This window comes from Pelobates fuscus, chromosome 8 (assembly GCF_036172605.1).
Source record: "Pelobates fuscus isolate aPelFus1 chromosome 8, aPelFus1.pri, whole genome shotgun sequence".
NCBI lineage: Eukaryota > Metazoa > Chordata > Amphibia > Anura > Pelobatidae > Pelobates > Pelobates fuscus.
In genome coordinates, this window is record NC_086324.1 from 162,470,681 (window position 1) to 162,496,118 (window position 25,438).

At 41.9% G+C, this 25,438-nt stretch overlaps 1 protein-coding gene across 3 annotated transcripts in view; it reads left to right on the forward strand.

Moving 5' to 3' along the window:
• The window catches only part of TBC1D24 (TBC1 domain family member 24), a 43,860-nt gene extending 22,216 nt beyond the window's left edge, over positions 1 to 21,644 (forward strand). For 2 of the 3 annotated variants that reach the window (XM_063430587.1, XM_063430588.1), the window contains exons 2-8: positions 10,179 to 11,223; positions 12,037 to 12,054; positions 14,676 to 14,834; positions 17,222 to 17,285; positions 17,706 to 17,801; positions 19,346 to 19,571; positions 20,605 to 21,644. In XM_063430587.1, coding sequence (XP_063286657.1) covers positions 10,259 to 11,223; positions 12,037 to 12,054; positions 14,676 to 14,834; positions 17,222 to 17,285; positions 17,706 to 17,801; positions 19,346 to 19,571; positions 20,605 to 20,765 — 1,689 coding nt within the window. In that variant the 5' untranslated portion in view covers positions 10,179 to 10,258 and the 3' untranslated portion in view covers positions 20,766 to 21,644. The remainder of the gene's footprint in view (positions 1 to 10,178; positions 11,224 to 12,036; positions 12,055 to 14,675; positions 14,835 to 17,221; positions 17,286 to 17,705; positions 17,802 to 19,345; positions 19,572 to 20,604) is intronic. The other variant, XM_063430589.1, reaches the window with a different exon arrangement.
• The last annotated feature ends 3,794 nt before the right edge of the window (positions 21,645 to 25,438 follow it).

Genomic DNA, 25,438 nt, shown 5'->3' on the forward strand with positions numbered 1-25,438 from the left:
ATATCATATTTATGATCCTTTTCTCGCTAGTTATCTGGATACTGCCTTTAATTTGTGTTTTTCTCCACACCCTATAGCATTGCATGCTGGGCAATTTTCTCAAAAGTTACTGTAGACTTGTTTTTTGTTTTGTTTTGCATTCAGTGATTTTTCAAACCTGCAGATTTCATTTCCTTCTGCTGATGCGATGTCATTAAACTGCATGCTCTGAAGCTGCTTCTCGCATACCTCCCAACGTGTCAAATGGATAACGAGGGCCACTTTAATTTTAGTGGTGTGGGTGGGAGGTGATGCCAGTGACAGGGCCACTGTTCTGGGAGATTTTAGGTGACTTAATAATGATTTTTAGAACTAAAATGTAATTTATAGCCAGAACAATGTATTTTATTTACACAGACTGATTTCTAAACACATTTATTTTAGTTTAAAGACACATTACTGGGAGTATTATGGCTGCGGAGCTCTGTGATGCACTCACACATTACTGGGAGTATTATTGCTGTGGAGCTCTGTTATACATTCAGACACATTACTGGGAGTATTATTGCTGTGGAGCTCTGTTATACACTCAGACACATTACTGGGAGTATTATTGCTGTGGAGCTCTGTTATACACTCAGACACACCAACAAAATAGAGCTGCCAGAAAAAGAGGGACAGAGGGATTTGGGGCCAAATTAGGGACTGTCCTTCCTAAATAGGGACGCCTGGGAGGTATGTACTCGCATCTAAATAAACCTGTCTGTGAAATTATGTATGTCTTCAGCGTACCATCTGCCTGATGTCTTCTAGAGTGACTGTATTACAAGGTCTGTTTGATCATTTGGCTGGATGTCTGCCGTAAACACATTACTGCTATAAATTCCTCCGCTAGGAAGCCATTTTATATTCCTTGGTAAATGATCTGGGCTCTTCCCAGAGAGTACAGCCTTGCTTACTAAACATAGCTCGGCAGACTTTGCTCAGCATTTTCAGTCTGTACACGTCGGCAAATTGATCAGCTCTGTGCTCTGAAATGATGACTTGTCTCTCCTAGGACCATTTTGTTGGGTTTTAATTTATCTGGATGTTACCGTATCCATCAATGTAATTAAATGTCATATTTCAAAAGCATCTTAATTCATCGGCCAGTTACTCAATAGCATTTCCTCAGTTGACTTTCTTCCTGTACGCATACTTAGCCTGATTACAAAATACAATAACAGACACGTTTCCTAACAGCAGAAGAGACTATAACTATAATCTTCAAATGTTGTTTGTAGCCTTTTGTTTTCTTATTATTAAAGGTCACTGAGAATTGGGATTCTAAAACGGCTGCCTCCACACTGAATCCTTTATTTATTTTAATGTGAATTTTATTGCATGTTTTTTAATAAACGCAACTGATGGCAGTGGGAGATCTGGGATTGTAATATTGTCTGAAATATTAGCCTTGTTGAAGAAACCTTGGTACAGATGGGGAATTTGCTATAAACTATGCTTATTTGGAGAGCAGTATCTCTTTTCCAATCTGTATTTGTCCTTTTTATAATGCATGCCAAGATAGGACTGCTACAGTTACAATTGCAGTCACGTAAAACAATGCCGTGTTTTGCACACACAGGTTCATATGATTTATGTTGTGCAAACACACGTTTATAAACTCTGTATGCAAGCCAAGCCTAGATCTGGCAGAGAGCTCCTCTGTACACAGTGCTGGTTTTATTCCCCGTGCCGTCGATCCATAGCGGTTCATTCTGATAAAGGCCATTCTGGTGGGCACATCGCCAGCAGCTATTCAAGGAGAAATCGAACTGCATTTAATCTCATTATAGATATCTATTGACCCATGCAGCGATCCTGTAATGGATCTGCTCTTGTGGCCGTGTACGCATCCCCTTGCTGTCTTTCAGGCTCTCTTTGTTCTGTGCAGTCATTTTTAAGCTGGTTTGTGATCCGCTCTGGATATGGCTTCCAGGTAGTGTAGCTGCGTTCTCTGTAAGCAGTGTGCTTGCCCTCGCTCGTCTTTTAACCGGTAGCAACAGCAAAAAATAAATACAATTACAAAAAATAACAGAAAACTTCACTTTCATTACACAGAGGTAGACTATAATCTATGAGATGGTACAAAACCGCTTTATTACATAGACCGATTTTAATCTACTTGCTTTAGACTTCAGATTGCTTTTGTGCTCTCTGTGGATACGTATAAACATGTTTGGAGCAATATTCTACAAGTGGCTCGGTCGACTGGATTCTGTATGTTTGTTTTTATGGTGATTCCTGCCGATTTAGAACACTCTGTACAACTTGATTTCAGAACACTATAACTTAAAATAATTATTATACGTTAAAGCAAGTATGTCAAACTCAAAAGCTAGCACAGGCCACATAAACAAGGTTTAAGTTTGTGTGGGCCGCAAAAATACAAACCTTAAATTTTCATAGAAACGTAGGTTTGTTTTAAAAGGACAGTATAAAAAAACTCACCCCTCTGCACTAAATCCCAGTGTCCCCCTGCACTAAATCCAATTCCCTCCCTCTGCACTAAATCTCAGCCCTTGTTTAAAAAAAATTGTATTAAAAAAATTGGCCAACAAGCTCCACTCACATTGCCGCTGCCAGTATGCCTCTGGTATACCCACAATGGTGTCGTCCCCATCCTGTGCCAAGCGGATCCTCCCACTACTCCTTGAAAATGTGTGATGGTGGAGCACGTTGACGTCACGTCAGAATGTGATGTGGCGTTATGTGCCTCCGTGCACCTCCAGGTCCTCCACTGTCCAGCCGCGGCGATCGCAACACTGACAGACACACACACTGACACACACACATTTACACATTCTTGCACCCACTCACATCATTTTATTTATTGCTCCCTACCTTCAGGAGCTGGTGTGGGGCCTCTCCCTGATCTTCTTTCGGGAGCTCAGTTTTCCTGCTCTCTCACACGTTCAGTTTAGTGATGCCTGAATTATGTCATATTCCAGCATCACTACAAAGGGCGCGCGAGGGAGCCGTGAGGAGCAGGAAGACTGAGCTCCCTCGCTGCCGCCCGGGACCTCTCCGGCCAGGTAATTTTGGCTGGACCTGCAGTGTGGGGAGAGCAGGTGCCTACTCTGCTTTAGTAATCATGGCAAACTCGGGGCTCACTGGGCCGCAAAAATATTCATTGTGGGCCGCATGTTTGACATGCTTGCATTAAAGGGACACTATAGGCACCCAGACCACTTTAGCTCATTGAAGTGGTCTGGGCGCAGTTTCCGCATTGCACTTAGTACTGCAATGTAAAACATTGCAATTCCAGAGAAACCCGTAATTTTTTCATTGCAGCACTAAGACTGCCTCCAGTGGCTGTCTGATAGACAGCCAATGGAGGTGCTTCCTGGCTGTTAACAGACTTTTCGTCCATTATCGGACGTCGGATATCCTCCTGCCCTGCATGATGAAATCTAGCGTCTGCTTTTTTTTCCCTATAGGAAAGCATTTATTTAATTATTTCCTATAGGGAGGTCTAATGTGCGAGTTGCAGTGCATGCGCATTGTCCGTCTCCCCCCCACCATGTCAGTCAGGGCCGGATTAACATAGGGGCTGATGGAGCTGCAGCTCCAGGCCCAGGCCCATGGAATAGGCCCATTGATAAAAAAAATATTAAAAAAAAAATGTATTTTATTTTTTTACTCTTAGGGTTGCCAGGTATTTCTCATGTATTTCTTATGGTTGACAGGTATTTCCCAGAAGTATTTCTCAGGTATTTGAGGCTGCCTAGCTGGTGCGGGTATTGCAGTAATAAACAGAGTATAAACATAGATTATTCTGCAATACCAGCGCCGGCCAGTAGGGGTCGCTGTTTGTGTGGAGAGAGGCAGGGATAAGAAGTAACAGCATCTCCCTCCCTGCCTCTCTCTACTCACTGATCCGCAGGGGAGCAGCTCTGCACAGAGAGGCCAGACAGCAGCTCCAAGCCATGGGGATGGTGAGAGACTTGGGGACGCTGAAACATTGGGACACTGGGAGACATAGCGACACTGGGGAACATGGGGACCCTGAGACACTAGGGACACAGTGGCCCCTAGTCTCTCAGTGTCCCCATGTGTCTTTAGTGTCCCCATGTCTCCCAATGTCCCTGGTGTCTCTGTGTCCCTAGTGTCTGTGTCCCTAGTCTCCCAGAGTCCCCTAGTCTCTGTGTCCCCATGTCTGTCCCAGTGTCCCAATGTCCCAGTGTCCCAATGTCTGTGTCCCAATGTCTGTGTCCCAATGTCTGTGTCCCAATGTCTGTGTCCCAATGTCTGTGTCCCAATGTCTGTGTCCCAATGTCTGTGTCCCAATGTCTGTGTCCCAATGTCTGTGTCCCAATGTCTGTGTCCCAATGTCTGTGTCCCAATGTCTGTGTCCCAATGTCTGTGTCCCAATGTCTGTGTCCCAATGTCTGTGTCCCAATGTCAGTGTCCCAATGTCTCACAGTGTCCCAATGTCTCAGTGTGTCCCAATGTCTCAGTGTGTCCCAATGTCTCAGTGTGTCCCAATGTCTCAGTGTGTCCCAATGTCTCAGTGTGTCCCAATGTCTCAGTGTGTCCCAATGTCTCAGTGTGTCCCAATGTCTCAGTGTGTCCCAATGTCTCAGTGTGTCCCAATGTCTCAGTGTGTCCCAATGTCTCAGTGTGTCCCAATGTCTCAGTGTGTCCCAATGTCTCAGTGTGTCCCAATGTCTCAGTGTGTCCCAATGTCTCAGTGTGTCCCAATGTCTCAGTGTGTCCCAATGTCTCAGTGTGTCCCAATGTCTCAGTGTGTCCCAATGTCTCAGTGTGTCCCAATGTCTCTAAGTGTCCCCTAGTGTCCTAGTGACATTGGGACACATGGGGATACTGGGGGACACAGGAAGAGATGAAGACACTGTGCGACAGTGTCCCCATGTCTCCCAGCGAGTGTCCTTAGTATCTCAGTATCCCCATGTCTCCCGGTGTCTTTCAATGTCCGTAGTGTGCCAGTGTCCCTAGTGTCTGTGTTTCCTAGTCTCCCAAAGTCCCCTAGTCTCCCAGTGTCTCAATGTCTCCCAGTGTCCCCATGTCTCCTAGTGGCTCAGTGTCCCCTAGTATAAAATAAAAAATCTCAGGCACTCACTGTGATAGATTTAAGCAGGTTTATTGCACACTGCAACATTTTGACCTGTATCAAGTCTCCAGTGTCCCCTATGTATCACATTGTCCTCTATGTATCAGAGTGTCTCAGTGTCTCTTCCAGTGTCCCTGGTGTATCTCAGTGTTCTTAGTGTCTCAGTTTCCCCTAGTCTCTCAGAATCCCCTAGTCTCCCAGTGTCCTCATGTCTCACAGTGCCCCCAAGTATAAAAGAAAAAAATCTCAGGTACTCGCTGTGATAGATTTAAGCAGGTTTATTGAACACCACAATGTTTTGACCTGTACCCAGGTCTTTATCTAGTCTCCAGTGTCCCCTATATATCACAGTGTCCCTATGTATCACATTGTATCAGTGCACCATGTCTCCCAGTGTCCCCTCATGTCTCAGTCACCCAGTGTCCCCAAGAGTCTGTGTTCCCAGGTCTCCCAGTGTACCCTAGTATCTCAGTGTCCCCTGGTCTCCCAGTGTCTCTCAATGTCCCCTAGTGTCCTAGTGACATGGGGACACTGGGATACATGGCAACACAGACACTAAGGGACTGGGAGACATGGGGGCACACAAATGCCCCATTTTTGTGTATGTTTGTCCCTTTCGGCACTTCTGGTTATGTGATTTGTATCAGTGGCCCACCCTTTTACCCCATCCATAGACTTCCTGAGTTACTGGACACTGCTGTTAGGGGGTATGGGTTTACTTGAAAGCATGAGATTAGTATAGGGTATGTGTTTTCTCATAGCTGCATCCTATGAGTTTCCCTCCCGCACCATCTCCATCAGATACATGACTGTTTTAGTGTTTTTGGTCAATAAGATTTTGTAATAAGGCCCATCATAATTGTCAGCACCAGGCCCACTTGGCTCTTAATCTGGCCCTGCTGTCAGTAACGTCAGAGGTGGCGGAGCCGCACTGGGATCCGGTTAATAAGTAAAGGGTTTTTAAGCTTGTATTCCTGATACTATAGTATCCCTTTTAGCAAGGGTTTAAAATGTCCACTTGACAACTCCCAGTTTGTGACTTTTAGATTCCGCTCAGGTGAGCTGACCCGGTAAGTTATGATTTCCGTGACTGTAGGTGGTAAAGAAACCAGCATTGACCTGAACGATTGCAACTGCATGGAGCGATCTTATTTTGCCATTCTGCGCCTGCTCTGTACTGCTTACACTGTAGGATGGGCAATCACATATTGTTGTCATACCTCCCAAGTGTCCCTATTTAGATGAAATAGTCTCTCTTCTAGGAGTTCCATATTGTTGGTGTGTCTGAGTGTATAACAGTGCTCCACAGCAATAATACTCCCAGTAATGTGTCTGTGTATAACAGAGCTCCACAGCAATAATACTCCCAGTAATGTATCTGAGTGTATAACAGAGCTCCACCGCAATAATACTCCCAGTAATGTGTCTGCAGAGCTTCACAGCAATGATACTCCCAGTAATGTCTCTTTAAAGTGCAATAAATGTGTTTTAGAAATGAGTCTGTGTAAATAAGATTCATTGTTCTTATTCTAAATTACATTTTAGTTCCATACATTAGTAAGCCATCTAAAATTTCAGTACAGCCCTGGTCGCTCCATTAAAATGAAAGTGTCCCTCTTTGTTCATATGAAAGGTTAGGACGTACGCAGTGCGAACCATTCAGGGCTGCGCTCTGTGTAACTGTGCACACACTGTAATAGGGCCACCATACTGGTAAGATCTAAACAAATGGGGGAGGCCACGTAATCTGGCTACATTAAGCCTATGGACGAGCGCGTTTCTTGTAAGGAACCTAAAGCTGCATGACTGCTAAAATGTCCTAAGGGAGGTGTTGGCTGTTGAGTTTACAATCTGTGGCCAATCTACACTGGGTTTTGGGAGAATGTAGCGGTAGCTAAGGATTTCTGCTTTCTGACCTCTTTGCTTTTAATGTATAATACAAACCCAGCTGCCATTTTATACTTTACACAGAACATCTTCCTCCATGTCAGTCTCTGTAGATCGCAGGTACAGCTGCCGGCTGCTGTTGGAAGTTACTCTTGAATAGGGATTGTTGATCTCTGTAAGACTTTATGGAATGAGCACTGTTACAATGTAGAACCTGGAACCTGGCTGGATGTAGGATTCTCTTCCTCTTGTTTGGGAGTCTCACAAGGCTTGAGCGTAACTGTTTAATGATTAACTTGGGTTTCAAATTATCTGGGTCAGCGTTGATTGTTATTCCTGGCTAGTACTGGTCTATTTTAAAACTAGTTACTGATGGTCAGAGAATCTGGCTTGGGCTCACAGGAACTTGTGTATATTTCTGCGATGTTCTGTATGTCAGGAGCTTGGCAGACCTCTCTCATCAGGGCCAAAAACAAAGCAATATGAAAGAAAATTGCATTAATATAATTAAGCAAAATGTACTCACACCTACATAATTAACCACACTTACAATGGCAGCCCTACTTGGTTATAATCTCGCACATGTATACATACAAACATACTCTATTGTGTGTGTGCAATACCTAAATAGCAACACACATTCATATATTGGTGCACATACATAATTAGCCACTCACACGCGACATGCGCACTTGCAGGCGAGAGATTTCCTCTCTTCCTCCCACCGTGCTCACAGTTGGCAGCAAGGATAGATGTGTAGATCTGGTGGTCTATTTTGAGTACTATATGGATAGCATGCTGGTATGTGACATCATATGACTTCATCACAGTGCAGTCAGCCAGGATCCTGCAAAGGGGTAAGAGGAAGCTTAAAAAGCAGTCTGATACTGCAAAAATACATGGCAGCCAATCTAGCAACATCTTGTGCTGTTGAAAAAGACGGGAGTTGGGGGCTTACCCAAAACGTGCATTTCTTAGTAGTTGTGCCGCAGTAAAGACCAAAGTCTATACTAAAGTTAAAGGAATGGCGCACACAAAAACAAATAGTTTTACATTTAACAAGTCTACTTAAAATCACATCTCTCAGCAAACATATATGGGGATTCTGTTCCACCGTGTGGCCAGATTGTGTTAGGCCCACCCCTACGCTACAGTACCCCAATATCAGTGGGTCCTACACTTATTTTATCATGGGAGATTTACATGGTAACTGCATTACTTACTTGCAGCTTTAACTGCTTCCTGAGACACCTGAATCTATGCTTCCCTGTGGTCACCTCCAAAGGGGCACCCATGAGTGTATGGGGTACTTAGCCCAACAGAAATTTGGTCTGGATTCCAAATCTACACAGAAAATAATGGGAATTGGGGGCACACCCAAAGCATGCAGTTCTTAGTAGTGAAGCTGCTGTAAAGACCAAAATCTATACTAAATACAGTTGAAGGAAAATATTAAATACAGTTAAAGGGTGACCACGTGAACAAATAAATTGAGCCTCTGGAAGCCGTTTAAGCATGTCCATCTCCAATATTAAAATTGGGAGTATCTCAGTGTTGGGTGCTAGGCGTCTTCCTGCTACCTCGGTGCTCTGCAGTGAACGGTGTCTCCGCAGGTGTCATGTATGGTCATAGTGGTAGTGCTGTGAAACTGGAGTCTCTTACCTGTGTCCATGGGTCCCCCCTGCTATGTGTGATAGGACCGTGGGCCCTTTGGGGGCTTCCGATTTCCAGAAGCCCCTCTGGACACGTTTTCTATTTTAGACTCCCAGCCCAAAGGGAGATGAGGCAATCACAGTGGCTGCATGTGTCCGCCGTTTGGTATGCGGGGTTGTACGGTGAGGTTGGCCATAAGCATGCCGTGGGTTAGGCGCAGCGGCTATTTTATGTGCACCACATGGTTGCTGAGATGGATGTCAACCTTCTCAATTTCGGCTTGCTTCTGTAGGAGCTGATCAATTTTATTCCAGGCCTGGGGAACGGCCGCAGACACCAGGCCCCACTCGGAACTAGGCTGCATGGCCGGGCAGAGCAGTCTCGCGGTGCACCGGTTTCACACAGATATCCCCCCGGTCCCTGGTCATTTCTGCTCTGTTTTCCAGGCACCAGAGGCTGCTTTCGCTAGTGATGTGGTCAATAGAGGCTTATATAGATGTGGTCAATAGAGGCCCGTTGGTGCCAGAGCTCTTAGAAAGCACAACCGACCATCTTGGCTGTCAGGCCCCATCCCCCGATATTTAGTTTTTGATCATTTGTGTGTGGTTTGGTATGTTTCTTTTTCATAAAAAAAAAAAGAGGGCTGAACTAAATAGAAGATGCTGATGCAATACCTCAAAGGTTGGTTAAATCTCTACCTGCGACAGATACTCTAACAACATAAACCACTTTAGCTTACTGAAGCAGTTTTGTTGTAGAGATCATGCCCCTGCAGTCTAACTGCTTAATTATTTTCCATTTAGGAGTTAAATCAGTTTTGTTTCTGTTTATGCAGCCCTAGTCACACCTCCACTGACTGTGACTCATAGGGACTGCATTAAAAAAAAATAATGTAAATTTCAATGAGATCTTACAGCACAGTGTGTTTACTTTTTATATTTTTTTTATCTCCTGCACAGGAGGCTCCTGTAGGCTCTACCAGGCCATTAATCGAGGATCAGATCGGAAATTGTAATTTAAACAGACTGTGGAAGAAACGTTTAAATATTAGATCTCTCTTTACAGAAGGTGTTTAGGAAGACTAACCAGTCACATGCAGGGAGGTGTGACTCGCGCTGCATAAACAAAGGGATTTAACTCCTGAATGGCAGAGAATTGAACAATGAGACTGCAGGGGCATGTTCTACACGCCAAAACTGCTTAATTTCGCTGAAGTTTTGTTTGTGCTTATACTCTTTAATCAGATTTGGATATGAGTAGTAGTAGTGGTATTTATTCAGCCGCTGGTTCTAGCAAGGTCTGTTCAGCCTTTCATACTTCCATGATTCATTACTTTGGGTATTAACATTGGACCCAACAATATATTACAAATCAAAATGTATTCATTCTGGTTAAGTTTATCAATGTTGAATTAGTATGGTCAAAGTATGTTGTCTTTCCTTCTAAGTTAACAACCAAGCCTGCAGAATTTTTTTTTAAAAATAGTTTTGCTTTGTAATGGAAAAAACAATTAATACTTTTTTTTTTATTTTTCTCCTCTCTACAGGTCATGTTACAATTTTATAGCACCTAAAAATATATTAAGTATTTATTTATTACTCCGGTATAGAAAACCATTTTAGAACCATGGATGACACGGATTATGGACGCTTTGTGGATTGGGATCAGATGGAGACTACTACGCAAGAGCCAAGTCCCAAAGTATTAAACTGCACTGATTTCCAGGAGCTTAAACAACTGGCCCGTCAGGGATATTGGGCCAAGAGTCATTCACTGCGATCCAAGGTCTACCACAAGCTGATAAAGGAAATCCCTTGTCGAACTGTAACGCCAGATGCGAGCGTGTACCGTGACATTGTGGGTAAGATTGTCGGCAAGCGCAGCTCAATATCCCTCCCTCTACCAGAATTTGTAGATGAACGCCAGATTCCTACTTACTGTCTTAACACAGAAGGGATCAGAGCAGTTCGGAAAATCCTCCTTTGTATCTCAAACCAGTTCCCGGATATATCTTTCTGTCCAGCACTACCGTCTTTGGTTTCTTTGCTTCTACATTACAGCCAAGATGAGGCAGAATGCTTTGAAAGTGTCTCTCGAATACTGGCTTGTAATGACCCCAACAGGAGACTTGTTGACCAAACTTTCCTAGCATTCGAATCTTCTTGTATGACCTTCGGAGACCTTGCAGGCAAATATTGCCAAGGTCCTCATAAGCTGATGGTGGCTGTGTCTGAAGACGTCTTAGAGGTGTACTCTGATTGGCAGAGATGGCTCTTTGGAGAACTTCCTTTCACCTATGTTACACGTGTGTTTGATGTGTTTATGGTCGAGGGCTACAAAGTATTGTTTAGAGTAGCCCTGGCTATTCTTAAATTCTTCCACAAGGTAAAGGCTGGCCTACCGATGGAGTCTAGCAACGTAAAAAGAGACCTCCAAATGTTTGTAAAAGATATTGCCAACTCTGTTTCTCCAGAAAAGCTTTTGGAGAAGGCATTTGCGATCAGGTTGTTCTCCCGTAAGGAGATTCAGCTATTACAGATGGCCAACGAGAAAGCCCTGCAGCAGAAAGGGATAACCGTCAAACAGAAAAGGTAAGACTATTTACACATTCGTGTTCTCAATTAGAATGACTTCTCAGAAATTCCCACACATCAGATCTTGTATTGTTTTGATATTTTCTAAAATACATGCTACTTTTAAATGTTTGCACAGGAATGTTATCCATCTCCCTCTTTGAAATAAAATAGTCTTTGCAGCCAAAGAAGCTTCCAGACGCTCCATACAGATATTTTGTTCTAAGGCGGCATTGCAATATATCTGGAATGTTAGGGGACGTTTGGTCAGCTCGAAGCATTAGATCTTAACCTCTGCAAAATTTGCTGCCCTATAAAATTATCTTGGTAAAACCAGCTTGAATGTAGCATAGTGGATGTTTGGCTGAAACAATATCTTATTTAAGTTATATTTTCGTTACTTAAGGGAGATATCTATACAGGTTAACTTATAAATTATGTATTTAACCCCTTAAGGACACATGACATGTGTGATATGTCATGATTCCCTTTTATTCCAGAAGTTTGGTCCTTAAGGGGTTAAGCACTACTTCAAACAAAATGTAGCTTTCTGGTTTGACTTCCGCTCCCTGCCTCTCAAAGAGCCTGAAGATCTCTGCCTGAGTAAAGCCCAGTCTGACTACTTACACTGGTATGGAGGCAGGGCACTACTGGCACCATAACTACTGCAGCACACTGTTGTGGTTATGGTTCTTGAAGGGTTCCTTAATAGCAAATGTGTGTCTTGAAAAACTCCATTAAATGTATCCAAACTGACGATTTTCCATTTTCTCTGTCTTTCTCTCTTTTCCCTTCCTCTGCTTTTTCTTCCTGTCCTGTGTGTTTTCCCAGAGTAAAATCACCTGTCCGGTAAGTGCGCTCGCTATCCCTTCCTCTTTTACTTGTCCATATTCTGACCACTGACAATGGCTTTTCTAATCTTCAATGAAATCTGTGCTTCTGGCTGTTTAACTGTCTGTAGTTCGTAACTAGTGCATGTAACATTGTAACTGGGGGTAAAAAGAGGGAACCATATTTCTAGAGTAGGTGTTTAGTGTTTGCAGATGTATGTGTAATATTAATCTTTGTCCCATTTAACCAGTTGGTTGGTTTTCCCAATAAACCCCAAATAAAATTTCTGGTGTTTCCTTAGTCTCTAATGGTAGTGTCCCAGCAAAGACATATACGTACGATGTAACCCACAAAATCCATAATGGGTATCGCTTCTTAGGACAGGCAGCTGTACAACACGTATATTGCTGTATTCTGACCTAGTATTGCACAATAAAAATTATATATATTTTTTAACCGAATTTTATTCCCCTGCACTATTTCTGCAACTCATTGAATAAACAAAACGTGTGCATATTTTCCTGTCTGTGGACACAACTTATGCACATTTTATCTATTTTATGGTAGTGTAATATATAAGCTGCCATTTCTATCTGCAAATAAAGATCTGTGTATGATTAGATACATTTGTGGTTATAAAGAAAGTGATGCAGTTACTATGGCAACAAAGAGTTCTCACTGATTCTGTGATTACTACACTTGGAACATTTGGGACCAAGTTTTTTAAAAGTGCAGCAACAGTCTGCACTGTTCCATTTGTTGCTATGGCGATTGCTCCACTTCCATGTTGCTTAGATCAGCTATGTAAAAAAAATACATTTTCATTTACTCACTGAGCGCAAAACTCTGCTAGATCAGTTATTTTGTGTAATAAAAACACATGTGCACGTAGTCGCAGAGAAGAGGTTAAATAATTTTGATAATGATGCTGGTTTTGTCTCCTTTGCGGGAAGTAACTTGCGTTGCTCGCCATGAAACTTGAGCATGGCGTCTCGCCCAGTTCAGCATCTCTACGTGTCCCTTGCGCTCCATAGAGCAGGTGGGTCTTAGTAAATTAATATTACAGACATGACGTGAGTTGCTGCGGGGATAGATATTGTGTGTCCCGCTCCTACACAGCTCTATATTCATTTTAATGCTTATTTTATGACTCTTCACTAAAGACAAATCCTTTGTTGAATGGCAACCAAGGACAGGCCGCGAGCCAAGCTCCGAGCTCCTGCATGACACTCAATCCCGGCTTATTGTCTCTGTGCATGCCTGATGCTTTAAAACGGCTAATTGAGGGCCGCGCGCAGTTCTCTGGAGCGTAACCTGCCTGCTGCATTAACGGTTTTGGAAGGAGAAAGAATTGGTACTGAGCTGGATAATGAGGATACTGGCCGCTGTGTGAGAATGCCAGCAATCACTGTATTGTATGCATGCAGCTCTCATATTGCTAACAAATATAGAATTGTACTTTTTAGAACCAGGATTTACGTTTTTATTTAATTTAGCCAGCTACATGTCCTGCGTATGACCTCTCCATTGCTCATAAATAGGCTGATGCGTTTGGTGTAGAACACTTGAATGCATCATGATTATCTCCACGTAAAATTTACCCTTTTTTTTAAAAATTTTTATTGATCATTTCTTTTCATAGATCGATGTCTATTTTTAACCCCTTGGATATGAGAAGCATGCCCTGTGCTTTGCAACTGGCGTGCAAAGAGTTAATGTCACCAACGTTTTGTTTTCAGCCCGTTTAAATGAACTTCATTGCCCAAAATAGATCATTGTCCCACCCAACCTAATACAACCTAATTTATCCAAGGGATTTAACCTAAGTCTCCCTCTTATTCCACATTGAGTATTACAGACCTCTGACCTGTTTAACTTGCGGAATCCTGTGAAATGCACTGCTCCCAGGTTTAACCTGTACTGGGAGAGATCTGTTAAAGGTGCTGGAACTCTACAGGTGCAGTTAGTAAATGCAAGAGGAGTTTGTGTCCAACAGCAACTTAGAGCTACAGAAATCAGAATATTCCAGTTCGCGTGTGTTTTTCTATAACAAGGTCAGTATTATTCTTCCCTCCGTGCCAGCAGTGATCAGTGTCTAGAGTTTATTCATCATAAAATGCAACATGTTGCAGCGTAGTAAAAACGTATCGTTTGTTTTGCAGTGCTGTACCAATCCAAATAATTTTCTATAATTTGGCCGCAATTCTGTATTTATTTATATTTTTTGCAAGACTTTTCCCTTGCGTTTAAGGAGCCGCATCCTGTAGTCTGCAGAAATGCTGTGTGCAAGTTGTGAATTAATTTGTCATCGTTGCAGTGCTGGGTTGTACAAAAACAGGATATGTTTGGCTGGATGATCAGGAAACCCGACTCTTGTCATCTTATCAAACGTTATTCCTTTAATAAAAGCTTATTATTTTTAATTTTTTTCCTACTGCTTTTTGTGCAAAATCCCAGCAGTGTGTTTAATATTGGGAGTCTGTTAATGGGACTCCTGTTTTATGGAATGTAGGCTCCAAACATTTTAAAAAGACCGAACCACAATATAAATATTTCCCCCCTCACCACCTGTCGCCAATTTAAAAAAAAAAAAAAAAAAAAGAAGAAAATTAAACCTTTTCACGTATTGTATCTGACAGGCAGAATGTTCACCTTGCTGTCCACGCTGAAAACTTCAAATCCGAGATCGTGAGCGTAAAAGAAATGCGTGACATATGGTCTTGGATCCCTGAGAGGTTTGCCCTGAGTCAACCCCTCCTGCTTTTCACCAACTCGGAGCATGGCAACAGCCTCAGCAGGTAAGTTCCCTCTCCCGTTACCGGGTGGAATCTATTCATTAAGCTGCTGACTAGGGGGACATATCACTAGGTTCGTACCTGCTGCGTACAGCCAAGATTCTTTCGCAGAATCCTAGTAGAATACCAGAGAATAAGGAATCTACAAAAAATTTAAAATAAACCAATTCAGTGGGGTGAGAGAGAGCGCGGTTTAATTCTTTCAATTCAGCAAATTATTGTCCATTTAGTAATCTAGGCCTTCATATATTGCCTAGTTAGAGCAGTGGTAACGTCAGACCGAGGCACCAAACTATATCCATTCTCAGGGATCTCCCCCATCCATTGTACAGCACTACGGAATCTAATGGCGCTATATTAATAATAATAATCTATAATTGTAAAGCACTGCGGAATATTTGTGCTGTAAAAAATGCTAATAAATAAATAAGTGCCATTGCATCCACAAGAAACAAGTTGCTAAAGTACATATGCCCATTGTATTCTGGAAAGGAAGAGAACCCCCTTTTTTCCTGGATTTTTTCTTTGGTCAATGGCTTGCCCTGTTAGCAATTCTACCCTACAATTCTTCGTTCTCTGCTTTTATGTGATATTTGATATCCGTTCGATCTACGCATCATTCGCTGGTGTCCATTACGCTTGTCTTTGTTCCCGTTACTGTATGGATGTGCTGTGTTGAGGTCCAACTAAACTGTTTGTTTGTGAGCTGCCCTGCCCACGTTTTTTTTAGAATATACTCTAAGTGATAAACACTGGAATTAAATTGCAGACAAAGCAGAATTGATCTAATTGGAGAATCCCAATGTTTTATGTTCTGTTCCTAAACCTTATCTCAGGTCGGTAAGAATTCTCCAGAGTTAATCCAGCATATGTCTGTTTATTTATGGTCCGTGAATACATGCTTCGTTTTATGATCTGTGTTTTTCATAGTTTATGTTGTACAAAAGCTTTCAATTCCTATTTTGGGGGGGGGGGGGGGGGAGGGAGGAGGAGAGAGAGAGAGAATCATTTTTCTATATTAGAAAAATACATTTCTTCTATATTACATATATATATCCCTGATTGCAGCTAATATGCTGCTTCTGCTGTGATCACTTTCAGCCAAACCTGAACTTTCCATGGCTTTAAACTAGTGATATATACTTACAATCGTCGTGCTAACCCTGGATTCTGCTCTATGGTTCTGTTGCTATTCAGTGCCCTAAATGACACTGACTTCCCATCTTGCTTTCGTATTTATTTTTATCACATTTGGTTGTAATCCTGAGATGTCTTTTAAGATTCCAGTAAAAGTATGAATAACATGCATTTCCATAAAAAGAATGCAGCCAAAAAAAACAAAAAAACAGTTTGGTTCATTCTGGGGTGCATGTAGCGGCAGAATATGTTATGGGGGGCTGGGGCGGGAGGCATGACAAAACCGTTCAATGCTAACTTTGGCTTTATAACATTTATATCTATTGTACTCGGTACGACTGTCTGAAAGATCATCGGAATGAATGTTATGATGCAAGGAGATCCCCTTGCGCTCCAGCTTACCTTAATCGTTAACGAACAATTTAACTCAAAAGTGTTGATTTTGTATTTTCTAAAATACATTTTGTGAATGGGAAGCTACTGATAGGATTCTTGACTCAAGCCTCCGACTTCGGCAGATGTTCGTTGGCAAAGCACAGCGTAAAAAAAAACAATTGTTCGTTTCTGACAATTCCTTAGAACCACCATTTAGGATCTCCTACACAAGATCTACTGAGCACACAGAATATATTTCCAGATTCTCAGATCACCTACTTTGCCTTTTTACTTCAGATAAAAATAAAATTCTAGGAAATCTTACGGAGTCTGGAATAGTAGAATCAAAATCCTCTCAGATCCTGTAAGGTCCAGATTCCCTATAGATTCTAGGTATGAGCTGGTTAATTGATCAGTAAAAGGGACCTGCCCAATACCTGGATATTTTAATATTACATTCACTTATTCCTGTATTTTAACAAAAAAAGTTTTTTTTTTTTATTTTTGTAAGCTCTAAAAAGTAAAATTAAATGTACAAATTCACATGGCCGTCTTTACTGCTGTCCTGGATCTGGGAGTCTCCATCTTGGTGCCCTGTCAATCATTGTTCTTCTGTTTTTTACAGCGGTTAACTTAAAGAGAGGATGATCTAATTAAACAGTGTGTCAATTTCTCCTCCTCCAATACAGTGATTGATCTGGATAGTGATGCCATTTATTAAATCTTTAATTTACCTTTAAAATAGAATGGAATATCACATGAAAAACATTGATCACAAATTACAAGTGATTTCTAATATTTTATTCAATACTGTAATTGAATATTCTCCTTTCTCAAACGAGTAAACGTGATTTATTTTCATTTACTTCTGGGCCCAGGTTTTACTTGCATTGTGAAGGACATGAACCTACGCTGCTGCTGATTAAAACCAGCAACAAGGAGGTGAGTACTATATTTCTGTATACTCTGTGCAGGTAACGTAGCATGATACTCAACCCCCCTCACCCCCCAAAAAAACAGGTTCTAAAAGAGACACTCTAGACACTTAAGGGACACTATATAGTCACCAGAAAAACTACAGCTTAATGTAGTTGTTCTGGTGAGTATGATCATTGCCTTCAGGCATTTTCATGTAAACACTGCCCCTAGGGACACCTCCAAGTGGCCACTGGAGGGCCTTCCGGTTTATCTCGTTTGGCCGGTATTTTATTTATTTCTTTGAATCCCTGACTGTCAATTCACACTTTAGTGTGTGTGTGTGTTTGTGTGTGGGTATATATATATATATATATATATATATATATATATATCTCTCTTTACTTTTGTGTTGTCACACATGCTAAAATACTCTGTGTTCTTTAGGTGTGTGGTGCGTTCCTCTCCACGGACTGGGCAGAGCGGAGAAGGAGCGGGAATAAACTCAGTTTCTTTGGGACTGGGGAGTGCTTTGTGTTTCGGGTAAGGAAACGTGTTACTTTGATGGCACGTGAACCGGCTTCTGTGTCTGGTTAATCTGTGAAATCCCTAGGAGGATTCAACGTGAATTCAAATTTCAGGCCAACGTAATCAAAGTGAAAGCTTGGCTGACGTGTAGAGGTTTCCCAGTTTGTCTGTTTTTGGCCTTAAATTTGTAGTTCGCTTTGAACTCCTAACAATTCTCACTATGATGAATAACACCATTTCTGTTTTTTACAATAAACACCGTAAAATCTTCCCTTGACCGTCTCTCTCACCTGGCCCATCACCCGCTAACTACCTCCCATTCCCCTCTATGCTTTACCCTGGCTCCTGGTTCTTCTACCAGGTCCCTTATGAGCCAAAGAGATTTATTTTTATCCTATACGGTGGATGACCACCTCCTGCTTATTTTGTAATCAGAGGGGATTCTGGGTTCTTTTTTTTACTATTGTTATAGCATCTTGTGCTTTTATTATGCATTCATTTGTTCATGCCATTTTGAAATATTGTAACACAACTTAATCACCACCACATTACCTTCCCTGCAACACAATGACTTCGGAACTACCATTTATGAACTTAAAGGACCACTCTAGGCACCCAGACCACTTCAGCTTAATGAAGTGGTCTGGGTGCCAGGTCCTGCTAGGGTTAACTAATTGTTTTATAAACATAGCAGTTTCAGAGAAACTGCTATGTTTATCAATTAGTTAAGCCTTCCCCTATTTCCTCTAGTGGCTGTCTCACTGACAGCCGCTAGAGGCGCTTGCGTGATTCTCACTGTGAAAATCACAGTGAGAGCACGCAAGCGTCCATAGGAAAGCATTATGAATGCTTTCCTATGTGACCGGCTGAATGCGCGCGCAGCTCTTGCCGCGCGTGCGCATTCAGCCGACGGGGAGGAGAAGAGGCGGATCGGAGGAGGAGAGCAGGAGGAGAGCTCTCCGCCCAGCGCTGGAAAAAGGTAAGTTTTTACCCCTTTCCCCTTTCCAGAGCCGGGCGGGAGGGGGTCCCTGAGGGTGGGGGCACCCTCAGGGCACTCTAGTGCCAGGAAAACGAGTATGCTTTCCTGGCACTAGAGTGGTCCTTTAAAGTGCTGTGAAATTTCTGTACACACATTTTATGAAATTTGTAGTGAGATCATAAAGTTGCAAAACCCTCCCACTGAATACAATAAAGCCTCATATTAACTTTTATTCATTTTGAAAAAAAAAATTCCCTCCACAAAATGTGCCCCAGGTGTGTAAGCTGGCTGTAGTGGTTATGGTACTTAGTGTTTTTTCATTTGCCACGTTAATTTACTAGACTTTGAACATATTTCACTTGCTTATCAGTGTGCGCACACAACCCATTTGACCGTTTTCTTTTTTGTTTTTTTTAAACCTGGGTTTTAATATTTTATGTCTGGCTCTAATAAAGAATTGTACTATGGTGCGAAAGCATACTGTTTTTAAATGCGATTGCATGGCAAGTATATGGAAAATAAGTATTGTGTGTTTTATGTAATGTATGTAAACCTATTTTGTTCTCATGTCTTATTGTAGCTGCAGCCCGAGGTGGAAAGATACGAGTGGGTGATAATTAAACATCCTGAGCTCGGCATGGCAAGTTCCTCGTTGGCTAACAAAGATGCAAACTCCACAGAAGAGACGGGCAATGGGACCGATCCTGCTGACCGCCTTTCCCCTTTCCTCGCTACACGGCATTTTAACCTGCCCTCCAAAACGGCCTCCATGTTTATGGCGGGTAGTACAGAGTGCATCATTATAGGTAGGTATCTCTGCAAGAAATCTCCGCTAAACATTCAGAGGTGGCCAGCCTCTTCGCTTCAGCTGTCTTATCTAAATTTTGTGCAGTGCTTGACCAATTTGTACGGTCTCGAAACAGCTGGCAAGAGCCCCATCACGGTGCAGGACAGGTCGATGATGGGGTTTTCTGCTCCTTCATTTGAAGTACAAATGGTACATATTAATATTCAGTCTTTCGAACAAAGTGTGTAAATTGTGTGTGCCTCTTTTAACTTTACTTTTTTTATGAGTATCTCCTCCTAGTGGTTATAGAATATTGGATGATTGACTGACTGCAGTGCTTAGCCAACAATATTGCAGAGTTTTGAGAATAAGAAGGGAGTATGCACCAGAAATCTATAAACATTCTAAACGAGAACTTTCAGAAAAGAGGGTCGTGATGTTGATTAAATAATGTAATATGTAATGGGGAATCTGTTCTTGAAGTTATGCATAACTAGGAAAGGGAGAGTTTGAGCTGCCTTTTAAACTCCTCCTGTAGGCACCAAAACAACTTAATATTGAATGAAGTGGTTTTGGTGTGTAGATTGTGCCTCTGCAGTCATGATGCTCAATCCTCTGGTTTTTAGGCGTAAAATCCGTTATGTGTTTGTGACTCACACAGCCTCCTGAAAAGGAAGTCTAATTTTTTACACTTTCCTTATTGCTCTCTGTGCTTGTTAATAATAACGTAAAAAAACACTGTGCTGTAAGATCTAATTGAAAATGAAACCATTTTTTTTAATGCAGGCTGTGTGAATCACACCCAGGGGAGGTGTGACTAGGACTGCATAAACAGAAACAAGTGATTTAACTCCTAAATGGCATAGAATTAAGCAGTGAGACTGCAGAAACATGATCTATATATAATCACTGTTTCATCAAGCTGAAGTTGTTTTGGTGCGTACTTTAAACATTGCAGTGTTGGATTTAAATGTCTTCAGCCAGAGAAATCCATAGTGCGGTTTGCTGAAGGTTACTGAGCAGGGGTTATTGACATTATGTTCTCCCTTTAGGTGGTGGTGATGGGCAGGCATTATACTTGGACTCTGATCTGAACTATGGAAGAACCAGCCATTGTAACACATTCAACAACCAACCACTGTGCTCTGAAACCTTCCAGATATCCACCATCGAAGTCTGGGCCTTTAAGGACAATCTGAATGAAGACCGCTAATGACATTGACCGCTAATGACATTCCTTCACCTAAACTGCCATCCATGTGGCATTTTGAGTAGACCTATGCTAGAAAAGCAAGTCTGCTACTGATTGGTGCTTCCTGGAAAGCGTTTATCCACTTTTCGTACAAGTATGTTTTCTCCATAGGAAGGGGAGGAAGTACTAGATAACCAACAATTAATTTAACCTGAGAGATTTGATCATGTATATATCTGTGTGCTGTCCTACGGATCTTTCCAAGATTTGCCCAGAAAAGAACCACATGTACACTTTACATGAAGGCATACACCAATACGCACTTTCACTTGGCTCATGAAACATTGACGTGGGCCTAAATCAAAACACGTTGCTATATACGTTTGATTATGTAAGCAACTTCTACTCTGACCAATATGCAACAGTCTTAAAACCTCAATGACTTTCTGTGACTCACTGAGATTGTGTCATGTGCTCTGTCTATTCGGAGGTTCTGTCCTGGCCTCCAGCAAGTTGACCTGTTTGTGTTTTTGTATTTGTTGTGGGATTTCTTTGTAATTGTTTTTGGGTTTCGACTTTTATTTTTTTATTTTTTTTCACAGTGAAAATTTTCATGGAGCCATGTGTCTTCATAACTGTGTTCATTATCCTTAACCCCTTAAGGACCAAACTTCTGGAGTAAAAGGGAATCATGACATGTCACACATGTCATGTGTCCTTAAGGGGTTAAAAGAAAATAAGTGTGTGCTTTACAACAGAAAGCACAACTGAAACATTGTCTTAGTCCCCAAGAAATGTGGCCACTGGTGTTCGTATGTGTAAGTTGATTATTTAAACTTTGTCCAGAGTCGATTGCATATCAGACAAATATTTTCTGGAATAAAAGTAAATCTCATCCTCTCTTGTTTGTATTGTTTTTGTTTTTTAATTGTTTACGTTCTTTTGAATCTGCAAAATTCTCCTTTTGTTTCTTAATGCGACGTGTTCTGTATGGGAGGCGGTTTCTGAACACTCTTCGTTAAAATATATAAAAAATAAAACCAGATTCCATTCTGGAGGGGATGCTGGCACCTGGCTGCATTTCATTGAGGAACCTGGTAATTGGAGGGAGGTGGAATGGGAGCTGTGCGATCAATTCTGGGGCATAATTCCAATTTTAGAGTGTTTACCATGGAAACAAATGGTGATCCTGCTTCTTGCTCCACTCTGCCTCACAGAACCACGCATAGCCTACCACCTTGTATCAGAGAATGCATTTATCTTCCCGCTGATGTCGGAGGAGGCGTAGACAGAGCCTGTGTCGAGGGAATTTTGCGCTGGAAAAAGGGAAGTTTTTCAACCTTTATTTACTGTGGGTGGTGAGGTCAGGGATGCAGAGGGAGACTATAGCGTTAGCAATACAAAGTTGTTTTCACAACATGAATTCTCAGCATGTTTCACTTTATTTAATAACCCCGACAGACTCTGACCTTAAATAGGAAGTGTACATAAAGCAATGGTATATTCAGGGAGCCATGATGCAGGCTAGTAGTTGAGCAGTTTTGATATTCAGATATACATTTCAAATCATTTGAATAATTTGGTGTATTTCTCTCTGTTGCCACTAGATGGCAGAAGCTTAACTGTTCTTGGGAATGGGTCCTTGTGTAAGCAGTGTGATTTTATTTATTTTTTATTTCCCCACCACTGGGGGCAGGAATGATCAGCCATTTCAGTATAAGAAAGATTTGGGCCCAAATGACTTCTTCGAAAGGAATCCTTGCCTGGTAGATTTAGGACCAGAAGTCAGTTCAGTATTGATCTGCCTTTCATTTGAAACCATCAATTATTTTATGAACAGCCCTGGGTTTGTGAATGCAGTAAACGAAGAATTTAAATGTATTGAACCCATTTCAAATACACTTTTACATAACTATTTAGAATATATATTCCCGGAGTACAGATTGCTCTTAAACTGTCAATTTACAGGAATTGTTGAGCTCAATAAGGTTAAGATGGAGAGAGCAAGAGATACATTTAAAGAACAGAGCAGGCTAGGTAACCCATCTCTTTAAAACAGATAAGGCATTAACCTCATAACAAATAGGACGAATTTTATTTTTTTATTTTTATTCAACACTTCACAATCTCCTCCTTAGAGATCTTTACACAAGCAGGGATTTTCATGATGCAGCAGTCTACACCATTGTTATCAATAAATGAATAGAATATTGCATTTTGCTGTAGACATGGTAACGGATTCATTTCCGGTTAGAGTGTCTGGAGTCCCTTGATACAGTCTTTCTACTCGGCATTAAATTGTTTTTAAACAAGTCTCCAGTAGCCCATCCCCCTCTGTATTAGTCTGAGCAGCAATGGGCAGCTGTGATTGGCTGAGTGTGTCAGTTGACTGTTATCAGCGCTCATTACTGGTATGGCTACAAGAAAGTGTGTAATCTCTGCTTTAGCCACACCTCCTATAGTTGCCAACAGTCCCGTTTTTGCCGGTACAGTCCCGCCAAGTTGAAGACTGTTCCGGGTAATTCACTCTGCCGGGACAGTCCCGCCAAGAAGGACTAGTGGGCAGTATCAGGAGTACTGCTGCAAGGTACATAGAAGCCCTGTTTACTGCATAGAGAAGCATGCTACCTTAGGACAGACAGCAGCCATATATTTTGTATTTGGAGACGATACCGTCCTCTGTACAGCCACAGCTCCCCATAGGAAAGCAAAGAGTTATTTGCAATACACAGAGCATGGTTAGACTAGTCACTACATACTCAGCCAAGCACAGGCCCCCTTACTTAGTCTGCATAGTATTAACACTTACAGGATGGCTGCTGCAGAGAGTACCACCTGTTCTGCTGTGAGAAAGCATGCAGGCCTGGACGTGACTAACCTGCCAGAGGAACTTCAGCCCCTGCCCATAGTCCCTCTGTCTTTTACTCTCTCTCCCTCGTTTTTGAGCTGTATATCAGAGCACTGCTAAATCTATTACCCACATTTTCAGTCCATGATTTAGGTACCCTTACCCACTGCCCATTTTGTTACCTTAATATCCAACTACCCCATTTCTCTGTGTTACTCTGCTCACAATCTACAGCAGCTTTTTGTTGGTCAGAATTAATGCCTCCATTCTGGCAGCCAGAGAGGGATAAAGTAAAAACACGTTACAGACTGCCTTGTATTGTACAGGCGCTTGGTGTAACTGTACTTACTTTTATTGTGGCATTTTACTCTCCCCGAGACATTATTTCTTACTTAATACTACTTTTAGGAAGCTGCTTTCCTAGAAATTCGGATTCTTCAGAAGCCACTCGCAATCAGGGAATTGAACGTTTTTCATTTAAATATGTATTCAGTAATCTACAAAGGGCATAAGGGCACATTTTATAATTCAGAGGGTGTGTATGTAAACGATGTCTTATAACGGCCACACCTGCTCACCAAATAGGAACAGAAAGTAACGTTTCTGCTTTGTGTCATATAAATACAATACTCATACAGACACTAATTAAAATGCATGCATACGTTTAAAGAAAACATCCCAGGCTGCCGCCGACCCTCCCTCATTTTTTTTTGCATATTTAGAGTAATACATAAAATTATAACATGGTGAAAAAATTGTATTCGCTGTCTTTTAAATATCTTATTTCCTGTAAATGTCCAGGATTTGCAGTGGTGTCTGCAGAGACCGGGAAGTGTAAGCGACCTCTCAGCCAATCCCAGCCGTCCCACTGATTTATTTCTTGACACTGTAATCTGCTATGAAGCATTGCTGCTGAGGATTAACACTTCTATGGAAGAATGAAAGCTGGGTATGGGTGTATAGTTTGTTTATTGAATAGTTTTCTTCATGAATGAGAAGCTGCCATCGGGTCAAAGCTTTAATGAGCTTTGTCATACTTCCTCCGACAAAAAAACAAAGCTGATGCGGCAGTAATACTACCCCGAGCTCAGATCTACTGTGTATGTGGTTTCTACAATTTCTGCGAGAAACCAGAATCCGTCGTCGTGTACGTGGAATCTCAAATCAAGGGCAAGGAGCAACAAAGACCAACGTATTCAGTGATCGGATGAGAAAGACCATTATTTGCTATACGACACTAGTTGCTCCCAGTCTGTGTGAGTGTTCCATGTGATTTTTTTTTTAGTGATGCAGTGCATGACCTGCAGCTACAGCCCAGGAGTGTCACTCCCATCAACCTCAGGCAATACAGAACACATATTGGCCAGAGTTTTTAGCATCATATGTGCAATATGAGATTTGAAACCTCCTACACGTGTTAAAATAGCACAGAGTTCATGTAATATATAGGGAAAAACTGGTGAGTATAAGTGCTCAATATCTATAATTGGCAGCAAATCACCAACAAGGGGTTCTCTCCATCCTTGTGAAGTGGATAGCAAATATAACAGACAGGAGGTCATCAGCGCTTAAGATTATATATTCATACAATACAGATGCTATTCTTAGTATAGGAATCTATCAGTACAAAGCAAGAAACAGATTATGGTGCAGTACAGTAGATGTTTGTGAAGGGAGTACACAGTGGCGTACACACAACCATGGGGCCCCGGTGCGAAAATTGATCCGTGGGCCCCCCGCGCTTACTCTGCGCGGGCTGGGGCCGCAACACATGGCGGTGGGCACCTGGTCGCAGGGCTGCGACCTGTGCGACCGCGGTATGTACGCCAGTGCATGCATAAACACA